General features: G+C 40.1%; 1 protein-coding gene across 1 annotated transcript in view; it reads left to right on the top strand.

Annotated features, from left to right (window-relative positions):
- The window catches only part of IQGAP2 (IQ motif containing GTPase activating protein 2), a 295,627-nt gene that overhangs the window by 215,400 nt on the left and 58,633 nt on the right, over positions 1-21,594 (top strand). The window contains exons 14-17 of the mRNA XM_065940796.1: positions 3,620-3,710; positions 8,717-8,884; positions 13,247-13,389; positions 15,211-15,381. Coding sequence (XP_065796868.1) covers positions 3,620-3,710; positions 8,717-8,884; positions 13,247-13,389; positions 15,211-15,381 — 573 coding nt within the window. The remainder of the gene's footprint in view (positions 1-3,619; positions 3,711-8,716; positions 8,885-13,246; positions 13,390-15,210; positions 15,382-21,594) is intronic.

The following is a 21,594-nucleotide window of genomic DNA, read 5'->3' on the forward strand; positions in this document are numbered from 1 at the left end:
AGCTTTTTTTTTTTTTAAGACGTTAAAGTGGTTTTCAGCGCTTGATTACTTTGAAATTTTTGCTTCAGTGTCACGTTGGTCTGAATTTGTCACCAGTGCTTGGCCAAAGCTTGGTTTCATTGTGTTTTGTTTTGCCATAGGTCGTCATATTCTCAGCCATTCAGTAATTCTATAAGGTCAGATCACTAGGGATCCCCCCCCCAAAAAAAAACACTATTTGATTAAAATCATAGCACAACATTAAGATGCAGAGGACTCTCTTTATCCAATGGGTATTGGTGAGCAGGTTTACAATAAATTTTTTTTCTCAACTGTTGTAAAATATACATAGCATAAAATTTGCCATCTTAACCATTAAGTGTGCAACTCAGGAATGTTAAGCACACTCACATTGTTGTTTCACATAGAAACTTTCACATGTAGTTATATTCTGGAGGATACAATTTAACATGTCGTTAAAGAAACTGCATTATAACAAATTTTCCTGTAGTTAACAACACTGAAACACTACTCTAGACAGCCCAACAGCTTGTTGACTATAAAAATGTAGCAAGAATCAGAAAATGCAAATTTCATGAGACTTAAGGATAAAGAATAAGGTGGGAGGAAGCTGATTTGGGTGAACTTTTCACATCTTATCACACCAGGAGCTTTACAACCAAAAGTGAGTGTTTTACATATATTACCATGTGTGAAATAGATCGCCACCCCAGGTTCAATGCATAGACAGGGTGCTCAGGGCTGGTGCCCTGGGATGACCCTGAGGGATGGGATGGGGAGGGAGGTGGAAGGGGGGTTCAGGATGGGGGACACATACATGTACACCCATGGCTGATTCATGTCAATGTATGGCAAAACCACTACAATACTATAAAGTAAGTAGTCTTCAATTAAAATAAATTAATTAATGTTTTTTAAAGTCAGTGCTTAATACTTCAGCCAAATAATACACAATTACCTGGTAACACAGTAAAAACTGAGGTGGATTTTAAATTATTTACAATTTTCTAGGAAACCTCTAAATTCAGGAATTTATTACTTGATTTTCAGATGGCCTACTTTCTGTTGACTTAATCCATCTGTAACTCGTATATTGAACCTGGCTTTTTAGCTGGAAGGAGAGACTTGAACAGGCTTCCCTGATAGCTCATTCGTTAAAGAATCCGCCTGCAGTGCAGGAGTCCCCAGTTTAATTCCTGGGTCAGGAAGATCCCCTGGAGGAGGGATGGGCTACCCACTCAGTTTTGTTGGGCTTCCTTGGTGGTTCAGATGGTAAAGAATCCACCTGCAATATCGGAGACCTGGGTTCGATCCCTGGGTTGGGAAGATCCCCTGGAGGAGGGCATGGCAACCCACTCCTGCATTCTTGCCTGGAGAATCCCATGGACCGAGGAGCCTGGCAGGCTGCAGTCCATGGGGTCACTAAGGGTCAGACAGGACTGAGTGACTAAGCCCAGGACAGCACAGAGCCTTGGCCGTCCTATGAATACCTGTTTCCAGTCTTCCGGTGATCAGTTGAAAGGAAGACCTTACACTGGGAGGCTTCAGTTTTTACCCTTGGCTTTGCATTTAACTCTAGCAAGCTTTCGCTGCAGTGGGTCATGATTTAAACTGTTGACTTAAATTATTTTGATTTGCAAAGTCTCTCTTGGGTTTAGCTTATAAAACCTTCAGCTTTGAAATGGATTGTAACTTTCTCATCTGAATAAAAGTTTGTATGGTGCATCTTCTACATTGGTAAGAAGAAATTTGCTAAATACCCTTCAGAAAAAAAAAATCTGAGAAAGACAGAAAATGAACTTGTGTGGAGTTTCGTTTTTAGGCTGTACCTGGGGGAGTGGTTGGGTTCTCTTTGGCTTAGAAGCGGAGGAAAAATATTTCCTGTTCACCTGTCCTTTCACCCTCTTCTAGTTCTCAACTTCCCATCTTACTTCCTATTTGAACCTTCTACATCCATCCTTCCAAAAGATGGAAAATCTTATTAGCTGGTGGTTCCTACGTGGCAGATCCAGCTAGAGGTGATTGTGGAAGCAGGAACCAAGCCTTCATCCACGGTCTTCTTTAATCTGGGGGTTACAGGATGAAATAGCAGATATTTTATCTCATTTTCAGAGCCCTTTCACCATGTGTCATCTCTTATTAGGCTCCGAGGGAGATAGAGTTGAAGCCTGCTGAAGATGCCGGTGCAGGTTATTTCTCCTTCCTGCCCCCCACCCTTCTTGAGTCTTAAATGATGGAGCTGGTTCTGCCTGGCTCCAATGAACCACCCTCTGTTCATCATAGTCTTTCTTTAGGCTATCGCACAAGTAGGCAGGTATTCCCAGGTTTTTAAAATGAAATGTCTCATCTTCTGTAAAATACTTAATTTCTACCAATAACAAAATTTACTTGTAATCTTAAACAAGTTTATATGAAATGCAGTTGCTATCTGGAAGCCTTCTTTAAATACATTGCATGCTGGCACTGCCTTTGGAGTAAAATCAGAATCATCCCTTAAAGTAAAAATGAGTAAAGATCACGCAATACCTTTCTACTGTTGCTTCCACTTCCTTTCTGAAGCTATCCTTAACGACTTGGTCTTTTCTCTCCCTGCATCTCAACACTGATAGAAATGCATCTCTTCTTGGCTATTTCTAAACTATCTATAGTTAATATTGCTCTGATCACATTGTATTATAGTTTTTTATTTTTTCATTATGGTTGTTACAGAATATGGTTGGTTACAGAATATTAAATGTAGTTTCCTGTGCTATACAGTAGGGCCTTGCTGTTGATCCAGTAGTTATAATTTTTGACGCACCTGCCTCTTCTGCTAAACCATTAGCTCCTTGAGGGCCATCACTGTGCTTCTATTTGGATACGTTTGTTCTTATTTTTGTCCCTGTGTCTGATAAAATCCACATATCATTTTTTTCCCACAAATTGAAAGTGTTTTGTGGCCCCCTAGCCACCTTGGGAGCTGTAGTTACTGAGTGATTGGGGAGAGAATATTTAATTGACCGGGGTAGTCAGAGAAGGCTTTTTTGGAAGAGGTGGCATTTAAATTAAGGCCTGAATGCAAAGAAAAAACCAACAGCCACACATCTGGGGTAGATCAGTGGGATCTGAAGGAGGCTGGTGTGAGGGTCCGGAACAGTGAGTAGCCAAGAGGGAGATAAAACCAGAGGGATGAGCAGGACCACATCCTTAGATGCCCACAGTCCATGGGAAGGGAGTGTTGTTTCCTTCAAACTGCTGGAGAGAACCTCTGAAGGAGTTTCGCAGAGGAATGATGTGATGAGATGTCCTTTTTGGGAGGGGTCATCTGGTTCTCGGTTGAGGGCCACTGGGGTTGAGGCCGACATGGAAACAACAAAAGCAAACAGGAGATCGACGCAGCTGGCAAGTGAGAGATGATGGAGGGGCGGACTGGACCAAAAGGGCGGTTGTGCAGAGGGGAAACGTGGCCCCGTTCGGCGTGTGTTTCATTAGTAGCTCTTAACAGTGTGTGGCCATGCTGGGTTGCTGCTAAAAACGAGTTTGTGGAAATTTTAATAAAGTGACTTCTAAAAAGCCATTATTAATTCTGTTTCATCATCATTCACTGTTTTTTTCTTTTATTCTGTGACCACATTCTCAGGACCCTCAAAGTGCTTCTAAAATTCTTTGGCTGGATGAGATACAGCTTGCTGTCAACGAGGCCAACAAGGACATAAACAGCGCAAAGCAGTGTAAGCCCTCGCCGCCTCCTGCTGCTGCAGCTTCGTGCTTGCTTCTGGCTATCCCCCTGAACTTCTGTTTGAATTCCTAAATTTAAAAAGTGTGCCATTTTTAATTTCTGAAAAGATACGAACGCTCACCTATTTTAATTCTTGAATTCATATTTATACAAAAATAAGATTGGTCAGTTGCACTGGTTTTTGCAGTTAAGTACTATTTCCAGCAGAATCTGAAGTTGTAGCTGAACCAAGTCCAGAAAGCAAAAAATAATTTCTCAACTCTTAAGTTTATAGTATGATCAAGTCCTTTTTTACCTTAACCCTTAGAAAGCTAGACCATCCTGCTTAATAAATGCCTGTCCACCCTTCCATGCCTTCCATTGTAATAGCATTTTTCAAACAGAACTATATATATTTTTCCTATGGAAAAAAAAAAACTACATATGTAGCCATGTAGTTTCTCTGGAAAGCAAGTATCTAGTACTGTCTAACTATCTCTACATGCATATATATAGAAAAATAGAGATTTCACTTAAGAAATAGGCTCATGTAATTGTAGAGGCTGGAAAGTCCGAAATCTATCAGGCAGTCTGGCAGAGGTCAGGGAACAGCACTTAATCACCAAAGACAAGTGGCTGTGGTTAGTATAATATTAATAGACAGCAGTCAAAGCAATAATTAGAAAAATCTGACACAGAGACCTATGGAGTTTGCTGACTGACTGTGGCATTCCTAGAAGCGAAATAGACAGTCTACTAAATTCTTACTTGATTTGTGCAAGTGGAAGAAGAATTCTAGGTCAGGTGAGTGGAAGTCTAACTTGAATCATAAACAGAAAGTCATGGTCCCTCCATCAGTTCCCGGACTTGAGCCGTTTACAGACCCAGAAACCCTTGAATGAAGGAGGGACCGGGTTCCCTTGGGGAAGGACCCTGCTACGTTACCCACATGTTATACCCTACGGTGGTGACTGTGCTAGGGGAAGGACACAGTCAGGCGTCTCAGAGATCACTGGACTCTGGCTCTGAGCTGACCCTGATTCCAGGAGACCTGAAACTTCGCTGTGTCCACCAATCGGGGGACAGGCTTATGGGGGTCAGATGGTCAGTGCAGTGTTGCCCGGGTTCATCTCACAGTGGGTTTAGTGGGTGCTGAAGCCCACCCGAGGGTTATTTCCCCAAGTCCAAAATGCGTAATTGGAATAGACATACTTAGCAATTACCAGACCCCCCACTTTGGCTCCCAAATAATAGTTTGTGTTTTTTTTAAGCATCTATTTTCTTAGAGGATAATAAGAAAACTCACATGGTGATCAGGGTGATATGCTAACACTCTCCATGGTATAAATAACCTATGTAAATTAAAATAAGATTCCTAAAATTGTAGTTCATTAACCTATCCATTCATGACATAATTAGAATCTATCCCACTGTATCAGAGGATAGAATGCTTTTGAGATGCCTAGTCTTGCTCCAGAAGCCTTGCTTTGAAACGTCTCAGGCATTTGTGAGGAACATCTGGTTTTTATTTCCTTAGCCTGAAAAATATGTGTATTCCTCCAACCTGAACTCTTACATCCTTAGGATCTTTGAAGTCTCCCCGTTCAAACATTCTAATCCTTAAGAAAAAATTAAGCTGTGTACATAGAGATTTAAATTTATATATTAAACCGAAGGCATCCAAAGTTTGAAAAAAACACTTTTAAGAAATTATATTGTCATAAAGGCACTGAGACTAAAAAGGTTATAGTTTTTCTCCTAGTGATCAAACTAGTTTATAAATTATTTTATTCCTTTTTTTTATGTTGTTCTTATACTCGACTTGCAAATATTAACTCGATCCTCTTGAGACTCACAGTTCTGTTTACTAGGAATGTAAGAGATTTTTCTCAAATGTGTGAGATTTGTGTGCCCCACACTTGCACATTTAAAATCCTTTCTTCTTCCATCCTGTTCCTTAAAAGAGTTGATATAGTGTCTTCTATGATTTATAACAACAAAAAGATGTTCTAAAGATAAAACTGCCTATATTCTTACACTGAGATGAGAATTTTCCAGTGTTTTCAACAAGGAATTTAATCTTACTTTTAAAAGCATTCTTCATCCTTTGTATGAAGACTTGAAAACAAATTCTGGTCACATGTTGCGATTATCAAACCCACTCCCAGATAATTTGTTGGCCCATATGTTTGACCACAGGCAAGATTTGAAAGGGCACAGTAACTCAAGACTCCTTGCTTTTGACCTGCTGTCCATTTTCACTGGAGCATCTTGCTTTCTTCAAGTAGGTTTGTCTCTACTTTTCACTCCTTCAAGCAATTTCATTCAGCCATTTTCCATGATTGTGCCCTAAGGAGTCTTTCTAGACATTTTTTCCCCCATGGTGCTCTTTACCATGAAATTTCAGTACCACTAATGTATACCTGCTTATGTGCCGCATGTATATATATGCTTTTTAAAGTTTTGTTTTGTTTTACTTTCTCTTCCTGAGAACCAATTTTTACCCTACTGGGGCTTGTATCACCAATTTTGAGAATGCATGCCTTAGAGAAACCCTTCTGACATATGGATTAAGACATAAATATATTTTTGGATCTTAGATTTGGAGGAGGTTTCTTCATTTGTTCTATAGCAGAAACATACCTGACTTTCTGGATATCATCATTTATGTGTCATTCTCAGCTCTCTGCAACTTAATTGCAACCCATAGCTTAAGGAAAAAGCAATCAAAATAGATGTCTCAAAGCCTGAGCACAGAACTGATTAAAAATCAACTCAGTGGAGACCTGGTGGACAGCTGCTTTGAATCTGTTTATTCTTATCTTAGGCATCAGTTCAGTTCAGTTCAGTTGCTCGGTCGTGTCCAACTCTTTGCGACCCCATGAATCCGAGCACGCCAGGCCTCCCTGTTCATCACCAACTCCCGGAGTTTACTCAAACTCATTGTCCATCAAGTTGGTGATGCCATCTAGCCATCTCATCCTCTGTTATCCCCTTCTCCTCCTGCCCCCAATCCCTCCCAGCATCAGGGTCTTTTCTAATGAGTCAGTTCTTCGAATCAGGTGGCCAAAGTATTGGAGTTTCAGCTTCAGCATCAGTCCTTGCAGTGAACACCCAGGGCTGATCTCCTTTAGGATGGGCTGGTTGGATCTCCTTGCAGTCCAAGGGACTCTCAGGAGTCTTCTCCAACACCACAGTTCAAAAGCATCAATCTTTCGGCACTCAGCCTTCTTCACAGTCCAACTCTCACATAAGGCTTACCTACTGGTTATGTCTCTACCCAACTCAGAAGCTATGATTTACCAAGAAGTTGGGTGCTTTGGCTGCCCTGTGCAGGCATTCAGACAGGAACAAGAAGTGAGAACTGACAGTGGTGTTAGCGGAAAACTAAGAAGAGGAGGAGTTTGGGACCATTTATTGCAGGAGCAAAATAGCCCAACACCTCCATAGTCTTTGAAAATATCACCTTATCACACAATATAATTTTGATGCCATAAAGAATTCTTCTGGCAGCTGTCAGCAAACATTAAGCACCAAAAAGATACCAAGGACTGTGGGTAAAATGATGAGCAGGTCCAAGCAGGACTGTTTTATTAGATTTTTCCCCAGGGCTTTAGTTTTCATGGAGCAGGATTCTGTTAAGATGAAGGTTGTTACCTAATGGAGTCAGCTTCAGTCATCTAGAAGATTAACCCATGGACCCACTGCTTGTACATCAATACATATACTTGAAAGAACTGTATGCCTTCGTAATACCCATCTTTTAAGGCAAATAACATTTCACTGGGTTTGATAAAGCTTTTCGACATAATTCATGTGAGGATCCTTTGTCATTTCCTTGTTCTTTCCTCTTCTCTGAGACCACAGACTTCTCAAACATCAAGGCTCCCTTTTTCTCCTCCTAAACTTTCCTGGAGAAGAGGAAAGCAGGCAGCTTCCCAATCCCCCTTACCTTCTGTATCTGAAAGGATCCACCACTGTAGCTTTTGTTCAGCAACAACTCGAGTTGGCCACTGAAAGTCTTTACCCTCCGCGTGCTCCTCCAGATTGCGTGATTAGACTCGTAGGTGTCAAAAGTCAGACTGTTTTTCCTGCCACATCCGCCTTCACAGTTCTATGCACATCTGAATGTAATTTGATGACAGCAATACACCATTTAGCATTTGTGTGGCAGAGTTTGACATGTCTGTTTACAAAGAAAGGAAAAAAAAAATCTTTCTCCTCTCTCTTCATCAAGATGTTTTTTTAATCTATAAAGTATTTTAACCTGGTTTCTTCCATTTTTTTGTTCTGCCTTTCTAACCCAGTACATTTACAGGTTGTGAAGATAGTAGGTCCATTGGGGTGGGGGCGGAGCGGGCAGAATATCCTTACCTAAACTAGACGGTAAAGAATTCACCATGTTATCTTTCTTTAGGCAACCAAGAGTTGAATGTGGTTTTATTTGTGGGGAGACGCAGATATTTGAAATGGGATCACGTGCTTTCTAGGTCTAAATTGGTTCCAGAATTAAGTTTCTGGACCCCACTGCACGTATCCACCAGCTCTGCCCATTGCCTTTCTAGAACAGTCATTCAGGTTGCGAAGGACAATCTTGAAAGCATACTTGTGCTGTACCAGAGAATGTCAGGATTTCTGTGGCTTAGATACTGTTTCACTTATTCTAGTATAAATACATGTTTTCATAAAGCTTATTCTCAAATACTGATTAATGACCCGCATAAGGGTTGCATATCTACTGTCAACATATGTCCACCCTATTTCACAGACCACCACAGTGGGCAGAACCTAGTGCCTTGAGATCATACAGGAGTGATGAGGAAATACTGCCCCTGTGGATTTTATTCCTCTTACAACCTGAACAGTTGATGACTATCTCGAATGTGTGCAGTTTATTCTCTGAAAGGATAAACAGGCTTCATACCAATGCATTCCTAAAAGGTTGACTTATATCTTTGCATGCCTCTAGGGTGACTAGAAGATAATTATTAACAGGAACATTTCTTTTTCATTACCCAGGGGTTACACTGGTCGTTGATGTTAATCAGTTTTTGGAGAAGGAGAAGCAAAGTGATATTTTGTCTGTTCTGAAGCCTGCTGTTGGTAATACAAATGATGTAATCCCTGAGTGTGCTGACAGGTACCATGATGCCCTGGCAAAAGCAAAAGAGCAAAAATCTAGAAGTGGTAAGCTTCTTCATTGTTTAACACAAATTAAATAGCACTTTGAATATGGTGACTTCTGTGGTATTGTGTTATCTTAGTTTTGAGACAAATAGTCGCTTTCAAATGAGTATTTCTGAATGTTTGTCATCTCTGGCAAAGGAAATTTTTTAGTGTTTCTTATCCTTTTTTGTCTTTTGGAAATCTGTGATTAACCTGGTGGCTGTGGTGGAGGTCATATACTCGAGAAAATGCAGTATTAAAAGGAGATTTTGCTTCCTATCAGTTTTGCTATTGAGCCATCCTTCTAGTGGTACAAACTGATTTTTACACTAATATATCTCTCCATCCTTTTTGAAACACAGGATACATTATTGTACATTTATTAATGTACATTAATACATTATTAAGTAGAAGTAAAGAGTAATCTTGAAAGTATAAAATGAAATGCAGCAAAGTGGTCTCTGTTAACCTTGGCATATACTTAAACTTATTCAATCCACGAAATGTTATCTCTGGAAATTGTTTTAGATCATGAGTTTCGGACTCATTTTTCAGATTTAGAAAATCACATTGATGGCATTTTGGACAGAGGGAGAAAGTGACAAACCCAATGAGATTAATTTTTGGCAGAGATAGCCCATCATCTCTTTAGTATGACAGATTTTTGTGGAGCACTTGCTGTGTCCTCCTGTCAAGGATTAAGGTATCTCCTGACTCAGGCTGATGTTTATTTGTACCACATGCACATAGTACTTTTCATCTTTAGAAAATTGCCCTGACAATATATAGCCTTAGAAATGGAACGTAAGGAAAAAAAACAAAACTTTTTTTAATTCGCTGGAAGTCTGTCCAGAACTACCGTATGTACTTATAATTGGCCTGATGTATTTCTCACTTGGGAATTCTACCCTCTGATGCAGAACAGTTTCTGATAGTGAATGGGAATAGGGCTGCTGGCCATTCAGTCTTCCTTGGTGCCTGATCACCCTTGAACCCCTCTCTGTTCCCTTCACATCTCTTCATCAGTTACTGTAGTGCCCCTACCTCATCCTTTGTGAGGAAAGACTTGCACAACTGTGTTTATGCAAGGGGTGATTTTCTTAGAGATGACCCATCATAATTTCAAATCCTTGGCCCACACTTAGGTTTATCTACTCTTCCCTAAACTTGCCTACTCCTTTTCCCAACTGCCATGTTCTGATCAGCAGAGGGGAAAAAATGTCCCCAGATAGCCAATTTAGAAACCTAGGCGATCGATACCTTAGAGTCATTTTTTTCTGGGAAAAAAGAAGAGAGTTGGGACTTTTTAGAGATTATATTGAAGCCATAGATGGATTTGAGGCATATGGCATCTTAGTACTAAGTCTTAGTACTTAGTACTAAGTCTTCAGATCCATGTACCATGGTACATCTTTGCTTTTAATTAGGTCTTTAATTCTTTCAACAATGTTTGTATAGGGCTTGCATTACTTTACTTGAATTTATTCCTACCATATTTTATTATTTTTGATGTCATTGTAAATATTTTCTTAATTTCATTTTGGGGTTGTTTGTTGCTAACATATAGAAATACAATTAATTTTTTATTGAGATATAATTCACATACCATCAAATTTGCTCTTTTAAAGTGTGCAATTCAGAAGTTTTTATTATACTCCCAAGCTTGTTTAGCTAACACCACTAGTTGATTCCAGAATATTTTTCTTATGATAAATGGAGCCCATTACCCGTTAGCCATTGCTCCCCACCCCCAACTATCAGCCCCAGACAGTCACTAATATACTTTCTGTCTCTCTGATTTTTCCTATTCTGGACGTTTCTTTTAAACGAAGTCATACTGTGTCGGACTTCATGTAGCATGATGTCTTCAGAGTTCATTCATGTTGTAGCATATATCAGTTCCTCATTTCTTTTATGGCTGATGATGTTCTGTATAAATATGCCACATTTTGTTTATTCATTCATCAGTGGATAGAATTTGGACTTTTTTCTCCAGTTTTGGCTAGCCTAAGTAATGCTTATGTGAACATTTGTATACAAGCTTTTACGTGGACGTATTTTCATAAGATTTATTTTTGATGTTGATCTTGTATCCTGCAACCTTTATTCTGATAGTGTTTTAGGTTCCTTAGGCTGCCAACTGTTTTTATAAATAAAGTTTTATTGTAATCCAGCCGCACTCATTAATTTGTATGTTACTGTCTCTGGCTGCTTTCATGATACAGTAAGAGTCAAGTAGTTGTATGAGAGAGCTGTAACACACAAGATGGAAATTACTCTCTGGCCCTTTATAGAAAAAGATTACCAACCTCTGTTCTCAGAGGAGGAGGAGAAGCTTTCTAGGGAATTAAAGATTAACTTCCATTTTTGATAGAACTGTAAACATTGTTTGAGGGTGTGAACAGGATGATTTAATCTTACCTCTTTCACCTCTGGTTCTAGGCAGTCTGTTTTTCCCCAAAGTGTTCACTCTTACATAGATCACCTAGCCTCAGAGCTCAGTTTAGGTCTTATGTAGGTATGATTTTGTCTGGAAGTCATCTAGAAAGCATGCTTCCATATAGAATGCACATCACCTCTTAACTCACTGGAGTCTTTCCCTGTTGTGCATCCTTAAAGGCCCATAATTAGTCTTTTCCCTCAGGTAACAAACCAGCTATGCGTGATCATGCTATGTCGCTTCAGTCGGGTTCGACTCACTGCGACCCTGTGGACGGTAGCCCACCAGGCTCCTCTGTCCATGGGGTTCCCCAGGCAAGAATACTGGAGTGTGTTTCCATGCCCTCCTTCAGGGGATCTTCCCGACGCAGGGGTCAAACCCACTTCTCTTACATCTCCTGCATTGGCAGCCAGATTCTTGACCACTCGTGCCACCTGGGAATCCCCAACAAACCAGCTGTACTTCTTAGGAAAACTCCTTGAGCCCTGTTCTGGCGATGTCCTCCTCAGCCTTTGACCTGACTCTAAACTCATACGTGATGTGAAAATGATAGAATTCTCTTTTTCTATTATTCACTGACATCCCAACCCAAATAAAGCCTTACAGTGCCAATGTGGTTCGCTTTTAACCAACTAAGAACTTTTTGCTTCTCAGTTCTTACGAAAATAAAAGATATCCGTTTCTGCCATTTTTATTTGATTTCCCTCCTTCCCACTGAGAGAGTTGCCTTAAAAAGTGTTCAGTCTTCTGATAACTTTGTGAATCTGATAACTACTGGTGATTGAAAGTATATAATGATTACCTGTGATCATCCATATTTGACTGTACAATATATTTGCTAGTAAACCAGCATTTCTTAACAGATAATAGTTGTCTGGTCATTTGAAGAGATACATATCTCTCTGTGGATCTGAGCATCCACAGAACAGTTGAGAGGCATTAAAAAACCAATTGAAGAATCAACACACTTTAAAGGGCCTTAAAGTTATCTTTGCTTAGTTATTTGAATCCATTTAAATATTCTTTGAGGAAATTCACTAGGACTATGATTTTTACCTATAATGGCAATTAGTCTAGTGCTCACTTGGCAGCAGTTGGCTTAGCTTGGTCTGAAATTTTTATTTTTATTGTTGTTTTTAGCTCTCTGGTCTGAGACACAAATTGTAACCATTCAACAAAATAAATAGATTGCTAAATCTATTTTGTTGTGCAAATCTATTTTGTTGATTGCAAATAGATTGCAAATATTCTTGACCAATTTAAGCCATGACTGCCATAGATGTTTTTCCCCCCTAGTATTGTCTCCCTGAGAAAATTAAGCCTGTTCAACATTTTGCTCCTGGTTTTGTGTGGTTTTGTAGGACAAGATGAGTCAGAGGGATCAGGAATTTTCCTTTTTCCCTCTTAGTGACCACAGTGGTTCTGCATGCCATTTTGTGCTTTGAATAAAATTGTCTGCAAAGATGAGTCACTTCTGCTTTGGTTTAAGGCAGATCATTAAATAATGAGGCCGCCTTAAATAGTGGGTCACAGCCCTTGTAGGCCACTCCTTTTCGAAGAAGTTGCTGGAAGACATTCTAAACAGAGGATTCTTCCTCATCGGTCTCCCCGTCTCCTTGTGGTGCTATTCACGTCTACCTGGTGTTTCCCTGCTTGTTTAGTTTTCCTTCTTGCTGGCCATTTGTGACTCCTTTAATCCTCATGAGAAATTCGATGTGCAGAGCTAACATCACTCTCCTTTTACTTTGGCTTGGTAGGGAGCTGCCATTGAATACACAGAATTCATTCCATTTTAATGACTCATTGCTAATGATTTTAACTTAGATTATCTGAATGCCTGAAGGAAAACATCCTTGTTCAATTATTTTACTTACTGAAGAAACTACATTAAAGTTAAAAGTTTCCAAGTTCCTCTCTAGAATTTAACAAACCTTTTTCTTTAGTGTCTACTGAAGGTTCATGGCTTAAAGTCACCCTGCAGGAGAAATATGATTACTACTACAATATTGATTCAAAAGAGAGTTCCTGGGTCACACCTGAACCCTGCTCGCTTAAAGAATCATGGCTCATGGGAAAAGAAATTGAGGTAGGAGGCTGCTGTTTGATGGGAAAATGTACTATATAAAGATAAGTGTGATTGCTTTTCTGTTTTAGAATCATGGAATTGATGGGGAAAACTGATTTATTTGAAGGCTGGATATGGAGTAAAGTCTTCGTGAACTGCAGCTAGGTGTGGCTGCATGGTTAATTACTGGTTTCTAGAATGTCTTCCATATGTCAGAGCAGCTCCATAGAGCAGGGGGCAGATAAAGCTCTTGCTGATTATGTAGGATGGCAGATTATCCTAAGAAATCAATCTTCAGGTTTTCCTTGACACCAGAACTCAATTAGTGGTAATTCCTTGGCTGTCAGTATTCAAGATGTCTTATTTCTTTCCCCCTACCTCAACCTATAACAGGGAGCAATATTCTTGAAGGAATGTTCACCAAGATTGCTTTGGACTTGAGACCAAAAGTTGGCCCCAGAAGATGTGAAACTTGCTCTTTGATCCAGGCATTGTAGTGTGTTTAAAAGAAAATACTTCTAATAATTAAATTCATCTTGAAAAAAATAGAACTCGCACATAGATCTCATAGAACTGTTTAAATTCACCAGCAAGAAAGACACTGCAAGATAATAATATTGTGGACAGAATCTCCAGTACAGTAACTTACTAAAACTCAGAGAAAAAGCTGTAACTTGGGGTTGACAATGCCACAGAAATCCTGAATGACAAGAAGATAGTGAAAAATGTATTCATTCACTAATTTCAAATGTGTAATGTCCCACTTTTCACAGGAAAATGGCATGTGGCAATGAACTGTTAGTGCTACTTTGTTGAAAAATGAAATTATGGCCAAAGTTTAAAAACCATGTGCTATCATTGAAAGGATATGTCAAACTGTGAAGAAGCAGCATTGAAAGATTAAAACTCGAGACAAAAATTGCTCATATGGCATCCAAAGATGCCCTAAGTATAATTTTGTGAAGTTATGCCTGATCCCAGTATCAAGATTAATAGAAAGTGGAGGATCTATGCTGTTAAAAAAAATTATTCTAGTCAGTCTTAAATTACTGAATTTACTCTAGGCTGTACGTATGTCTTCTTGTGAAAGTATTAATGTATCTTTTATATGATTTCACTCTTATTTGTTTAAATTCACCATCTGTGAAGTCCATTCACATGGATGGTTAAGAGGCATCTGCCATAGAAATGAGTCCAGTGTTTGCTGTCATTTCTCAAAGAACGTAAAAGTAACCCCAGTTCCTCATCCACATGAAGACTTCTCACAATCCCCCTTCTTCCTTTCTTTTTCATTCATCTAGGTTTCCTTGTCTGCCCAAAAGAGTGCTTATCTTTCCTCTCCCAGCCCCTTTTCTTCTGCTCCAAGTCCTTTATTTTCTCCCAAATTTATTTGGAGTTTTCCCCTACTCCTTGCAGCTATCTGCTTCCTCTGGCCTGGGCAAGAAAAGCCAGAGGACTTCATGGGCATTGCCGTCTTTCCCTCAGGAGAGGGAGGAGGTGATGTGAACACTTATGTAATCATTCTTGTTTCTCTTACGCTCTGGGGAGCCCAGGCCTCAGGCCTGGTCCCTGCCAACATCATCTGTACATCTCCACCTCCAAATCCTGAGACCATTCAACCGCATTCTCATCTCCACCCAGATTTCAGAGGATCCTAAAACCATGTCGCTAGAAAGAAGCTAAGCCAGCTGGCTCACCCCTTGACTCTGGTCAAGTCTGTCTTTACACTGAGCCAGAGAGAGCTATCCAAATCACTTTCTGAAAGAGAATTTCCAGAACCTGTTCTCTGTGCTCTTCTCACCTGATGTGTGAAGTATAACCATAAGAAATATCTCTTACCAGGACATTGTTGAGGATATCACTGCAGATTACATCCGTGAGAACATATGGTCTGCTACTGAAGACATGCTTCAGCGCTTCCAAGCCACAACCTCAGGACCCCTCATTAGGAAAGAGTATGAAGCTAGGAAAGCATTTTTGTATGAACAGGAAGAGCATGTGGTCAAAATACAGGTACGTGAGTCATCTCCCACTTGTAACAGACAGCTGTCATATCCCATGAAAATGTTTTATTTAAACACAGGACCGTCAACTACCAGCATTCTAATAAACAAATCTGACCGAAGATCATGTCCTTAATGAGTGCCCTCGAGTCTACACTGTTGAATGCTCCAAGATGGGAAGGATGTTGAATGACTTTTCACCTGTTGTCTTCTGGAACGTATTCAGGACGCTGTGAATAGTCAATCAGGGGAATACCTGAGACCTGAGTTGAAATCCTGTTTCTCTAAAGAAACTAGATATCCTTCTGTCACCTACTATCTAACCTCGTGTGCTTTCAAATTGGTTTTTTAGTGGTTAGTGAATATTGAGTGGCATCTGAGTTTCTATGCTCTAAAGAACAGAAAAGTGAAGTGAAAGTGTTAGTCGCTCAGTCATATCCAACTCTTTGCAACCCCATGGATTGGGGCCCACTAGGCTCTCTGTTTGTGGAAGTCTCCAAGCAAGAATATTGGAGTGGGTAGCCTTCTCCAGGGGATCTTCCTGACCCAGGGATTGATCCTGGGTCTCCTGCATTTCAGGCAGATTCTTCACTGTCTGAGCCACCAGGGAAGCCCGAAGAACAGAAGAGCTCATGAGATAGATGTAGCATCTCTGAGAGTATCTTCTCTCATATAATCTCTCATTCTTCATTCTGCAAGAAGCATCCTCTTTCCGAAGCCCTTTGTTGTGAGCTCTTCTTAAGCTTGTGTGACTTGTCCGAACATTCTGGTTGGCAGGAGGGGAGTTTGCCAGATTTATAGATGTTTCTGTTCTGTGTTCTGCTAGCATCCTCTTTCAACCACCATGCTGGTTTTTAAAAGACTGTGCATTTGTCCTTTTTTGTGTGTCCGAAGTGATATTGTTTTTGATGGGTGGGGTTTGGTGGGTTTCTGCTTTGGCCAATAACTTACATTTCCTAAACTGAAAATTTTTAAAAGAGCTTCTCTTTTGTGATCATTGGCATGCTTATCTGCTGCCCCACCTAATTATAATATTGTGCAGGGAAGAAGATGAGGTTTTACAACTTTTGTATTCTTATGGTTTGCAATCAGTAGATGCTCAAATGTCTGAGTTTGCAAGAGCTTAAGGTGTTAGAGGGCAGGAAATATTAATTTTTTAAGAAATTTCTTCTGTAAAGTTAATATTCAAAGGATTTTTCTAGGTAAACTTGTTTTTCCATTCTTCTTTTAATAAATGATAGATAAAACACACAGGAAGTGAACAAAATCTTAAATATAGCATCATCCACACTGATGCTAAGACTCTACTTCTGCCCCAAATTTGAAGAGTGTTAACTGGTGTGGCATAAATTGGACCAACCTCAAGCTCTCCAGTCTGCCCACAGCTGTGTTACAGTTAGAAGACAGTCTGAAGAGCCCGCTAGTGTCCAGTCCGCCTGACACCAGGACCCAGGGCCAAAGGCACGAGAGGGCTGGGGAAGAGCAGAAACAGTAACTTGGAGGCTTTCCCCCTCAGCTCAGTGGGAGCAGCAGTATTGAAGAAGAAGCCATTGCACCGTCAAGTCACTCCGTGATGGCTTGTCCCTGCCTCTTCTGACAGTTTTCTAACAAAAGAGGGCCTGAGGTGTAAAGGCAGACTGTAACCTAGGGAGGAGAATGGGCTGACCTAGAAAACCAGAAGACCGTGAACCAGAGGGGATCACACTCGTCTCGTTTTTTTGCCAAAGTAGCTGATTCACTCTGGATTAGAATGATGTGCAATCTGAAGGTTCCCATCTGTAGAACAGTCTGAACTTCTTTGTTGACTGAGTCAGCCCCAGACACAGCGGTCTTTTAGCAAGCTCAGTAGCTCCACTGCACTGCCACCCTCAGTGTCCTCCTCAAGGACTGGGTTTGGACAGAGGATACATGTCATCAGGAGCCAGTCCTCCGCCTCGGGTGCTTAGGGGGCAACTCAGACGGTGCTCAGGTAGGCAGGGAGCGAGGTCAATGAGACTATATAGCCAGATTATTTCTGAATGGTAAGTAAAAAGAGGCCTACATTTAAGAAGCGAGCCAGAGGAAAAAAATCTGAAACAAAATTTTATATCAAAAGAAAGAAAAAGAGATATAAATTAAAATATAAATGAGATAAACATTTAAGGAAATTTTTATCCCAGGAGACACACAGAAAAATTATACTGAAATTCCTTTTGCTTTTAATAAACTTAATATGACACATGGATTTAATGAAACAAGACAGCATGATAAAATGAGAAGATAGCCAATGGCTACAGAGAGGAAGAAAAATAATGACATCCCAGAATGTGAATGGATTTATGACTGCAGAATGCAAAACAGATACTAAAAAGTAAATGAAACCTGTGGAGAACTTGAGGAAAAAACGCACAAAAAGCTGAGGGAAAGAATAGATGACTTAAAATATATTGTCTCATCTGAAATTTCCATTTTATCTCAGGGTTGTGGGAATTAAATGGGATTCCCATTAATGGGAATTAAAGTGGGATAATTCATAACAGACTGTGACCCGTATGCAGTTATTAAGGGCTCAACAAGTGTTCGAAATGACGAAGTGATCAAGATGGTGACTCGGGAGAGGGAGGGGACCCAGCACCCAGCGGGTGGGATGGCCCAGGAAGAGCTCAGAAAAACCGAGACCGGGGGGAAAGGCTTAGCTACAATTTTCTTTTTTTTCCCTTGAACTGAAGAAAGCTGAAATGCCACCTTGTGGGAAAAACCGATAAGAGTGACAAACACCAAACTTAGCCCTGAGAATTACTAACTTACCGAACCTCAGGTCAGAGAGTGCAGTGAACATCCCAGCAAAGAAAAAGAAACAAGCTTCTCTGAAGCAAGAGCAGGCTGTCGGGAGGCGTGTGGGGCTGCGAGGGTGAGGGTGACACGGTGGGGCAGTCCTCTGTCACGTTGTTTGAGTGCAGTTGACTACCCTTAGGTTGTGGGGTTGTACCTTTAAGCAGAGAGGGAAAGAAGATAAATGGTTACCAGGGAGGTCACAGAAGAATAGCTGCTTCAGAAGTTGGTAATTTGAATATTACTGTCCTATGTGCCCAATTATGAAGCAAGGCAACCAACTTGGCAAGCAGGTTTTCTAGAGATTAGAATCTGTAAAACAGCAGTAACTTCTGAGGTCTCGGTATCTTGGGAGACTCCTCTGTTACAGCTGTATTGCACAGGAAATTTATTTATGGTAACAAAAACCAAAACTCAGAAGATGGCTATTATAAATTTTTACATAAGTTCTTGTACCGTTCAAGGGAGAGATTGATGGTTTCGTAAATGCCTTCTGTCTCTGTCCATAAAAGGCTGCTTCTAAATGACCTTAGGGTTTAGAGTTTTGTCTCTGTTTGTATCTTTATACCAATAGCTTCTTCTTCCCAACTTTATACCTATAATTGTTTTCAGTAAAGAGCCTCTAATTAGAAGAGCCTGCCGGCTCTGGGCCTTGCACAACAGTTCTGCTGTTAGCATGGAATAAGAAAAGTCAATCCTGATGAAATGAAAACTTACAAACAAAAAAGAAGAATGTTAAATTTTGACAAATAAAATAGGAAGCATGTGTTATTCTGCTTCTATAGACCAGAACCTCTAAACCTAGCCAGTCTGCCTTGGTTTGGAAAGGTAACATTGATATATAAATGTAGATCCCAGAAAAATATACATAATCATTAAATAGGTGAAATATAAAATGACAGCTTTAGGAAAGTACTGTTGGTGAGCATTGACTCCTTAGGACATTAAAAACATCGTACATAAAAAAAAGTTTTTTAATAAATTAAAAATAAATAAATAAAAATAAAAACATCGTACAAAACCTACAAGTAGGTTCATTCCACCAATGCAAACTTGCTTCAATATCAGATCTGTTACTACAACAGATTCCTTATCCAAAAGCTTCAAGAATCTAAGCTAATAGAGATTAATACTGTTTCTGGAGTTGAAATAATCCTTTAAAAAGCAGAATGAGTAATTGAGCCAATTCCAGTATCTTGGTTGCCTTTCAGTTTGGATCAAGAAATGGCATGTATAATATTATTTGTACATTTGCACCTCTGTGCTTTAAAAACAGTGCTAGGCTCAAAAGCACCTAAGTCACACTGAGACCATCATGACAAATGAGTTACTAGTTAGATTGTCATCCAGATGAATGCAATCACAATTTATCACTGTTTTCCTTTTTGTCAGCATTCTGACCTCTATACTTTTTCAGTGTTACAAACAGTAATACAACAGAAATCCTTAAATCTCATCTTTCTACACAGGTGCTTATATTTTCTTAGGGTAGGTATATTGAAAATTAGAAACACTAGGTGAAATACTAAATAGCTTTAAGTTTGATGCTGCTAAATTCCCTCCAAAAAGACTATACTATCTTGTAATCTTCCAGCTCCTACTCCCCATCCATGTTTTTGCCCCACTGCTTGGCAAGTGGATGATGTGAACACTTGCACAGAATTTCTCTGACTGCCACCCAAGGCTTCTAAAGCTTAGCGCCAGCTCACATTTTTTGTAGAGGTTTCCAATGTTTGTAGAATTGTGTTCTGAGGTTCCCTCTTTCAGCCAATTCGAACTGTCTTCTCTCTCCCAGGATCCCTCATAGTTTTTGACACTTAAGCCTTCTTGTTTCCTAGCAGTATGATGGATTGCTTTATAAGCATATATGTAGAATGGTTCCATTGGAGGAAGCTGGGTGAAAGGTCCGTGGAACTCAATGTATTATCTTTGCAGCAACCTATGAGTTGCTAATTATTTCAAAATTAAGGGGTTTTTTAAAGCACATTTGTCATTGCTAGTGATTTGAACTGTGGGAGGGGATGTCATGTGTAAAAGGGATGACTGAGGAGAGGTTGCCGTGGCGCTCTGTGACCACCTAGAGGGCTGGGGGTGGGGAGGCAGGCTCGGGAAGGAGGGGATATGTGTATTATTCTGGCTGATTCGCGTTGTTGTGCAGCAGAAGCCACCACAACACTGCAACAATTACAGAACAAAAAATAAAAATACCGAGAGGGGAAATCTGGAGCAAGCATTGAGTGTATTTCCATCATGACTGTTTTGTTTTGAATCATTACCAGAGGTGTTTTCTTTTTTTAATGACGATAAAAATCCCATATACCTTTTTTAAAAAGAGGAGGAATGGGGTGGATTGATATATGCAAATGTGAAAAAAATTATAAAAATAACTTGGTTTTTGTATTTGTCCCTTTGAGATGGGTGGATGGCATCGCCGACCTGATGGCCATGAGTTTGAGTAAACTCCAGGAGTTGGTGATGGACAGGGAGGCCTGGTGTGCTGCAGTCCATGGGGTCACAAAGAGTCAGACACGACTGAACTGAACACAGAATTTGTGTTTATTTCAATTCTAACTTGAAAAAAAAATCAGAGCAGTGCAGTGAGTTACAAAGATATATCTCAATAAAAAGATTCTCAAAAATGAGTTGGACTAAACTTATAACAGCGATGGATGTGATCATTCTGAAGATTCCAGTTTGTAGTTCCCTGGAAGTCCAGCAGTGAGGAGGCTACGTTTCCACTGCAGGAGGCACAGGTTCGATCCCTAGTCAGGGAACTAGGATCCCGCATGCTGCACAGAGCAGCCGAGAAAAGAACAAAAAACAAATTAAGATACCAGGTTGTGTCCACTTTTTGTAAATGTTTCCTATAAAAGTTCTCGTTAAGGTGATAATGTAGTAAAGGTATATTGATGAAGCCTCATTAAACTTTATGTAAAAATAGATAAAATAATGCAAGATCCATCACAGCACTCCTGCTTTCAGGAATCCAGGGTCATCTTCCTTTTCGATCTGCATCACAGTGGCTTGCTTGCTGAAGTAAAGATACTTACTAGTCATTATTTTGAGATAGCTCACGCATGCTCAGTCACTTCAGTTGTGTCTAACTCTTTGCGACCCTGTGGACAATAGCCCACCAGGCTCCTCTGTCCGTGGGATTATCTCAGCAAGAACCCTGGAGTGAGTTGCCAGGCCCTCCTCCAAGGGATCTTCCTAACCCAGCGATTGAACCCACGTCTCTTACGTCTCCTGCTTTGGTAGGTGGGTTCTTTACCGCCAGCACCACCTGAGAAGCCCTGAGGCATCTTACAATGTTACCAAATAATACAAACACCAAGTTGATCTGTTTGTATTTCAGGGCAATTCCATTTTATTATTACTTCTTATCACTCAGGGCCTTGTTAAAATTATGCTT

Source organism: Muntiacus reevesi, chromosome 7 (assembly GCF_963930625.1).
Source record: "Muntiacus reevesi chromosome 7, mMunRee1.1, whole genome shotgun sequence".
Taxonomy (NCBI): domain Eukaryota; kingdom Metazoa; phylum Chordata; class Mammalia; order Artiodactyla; family Cervidae; genus Muntiacus; species Muntiacus reevesi.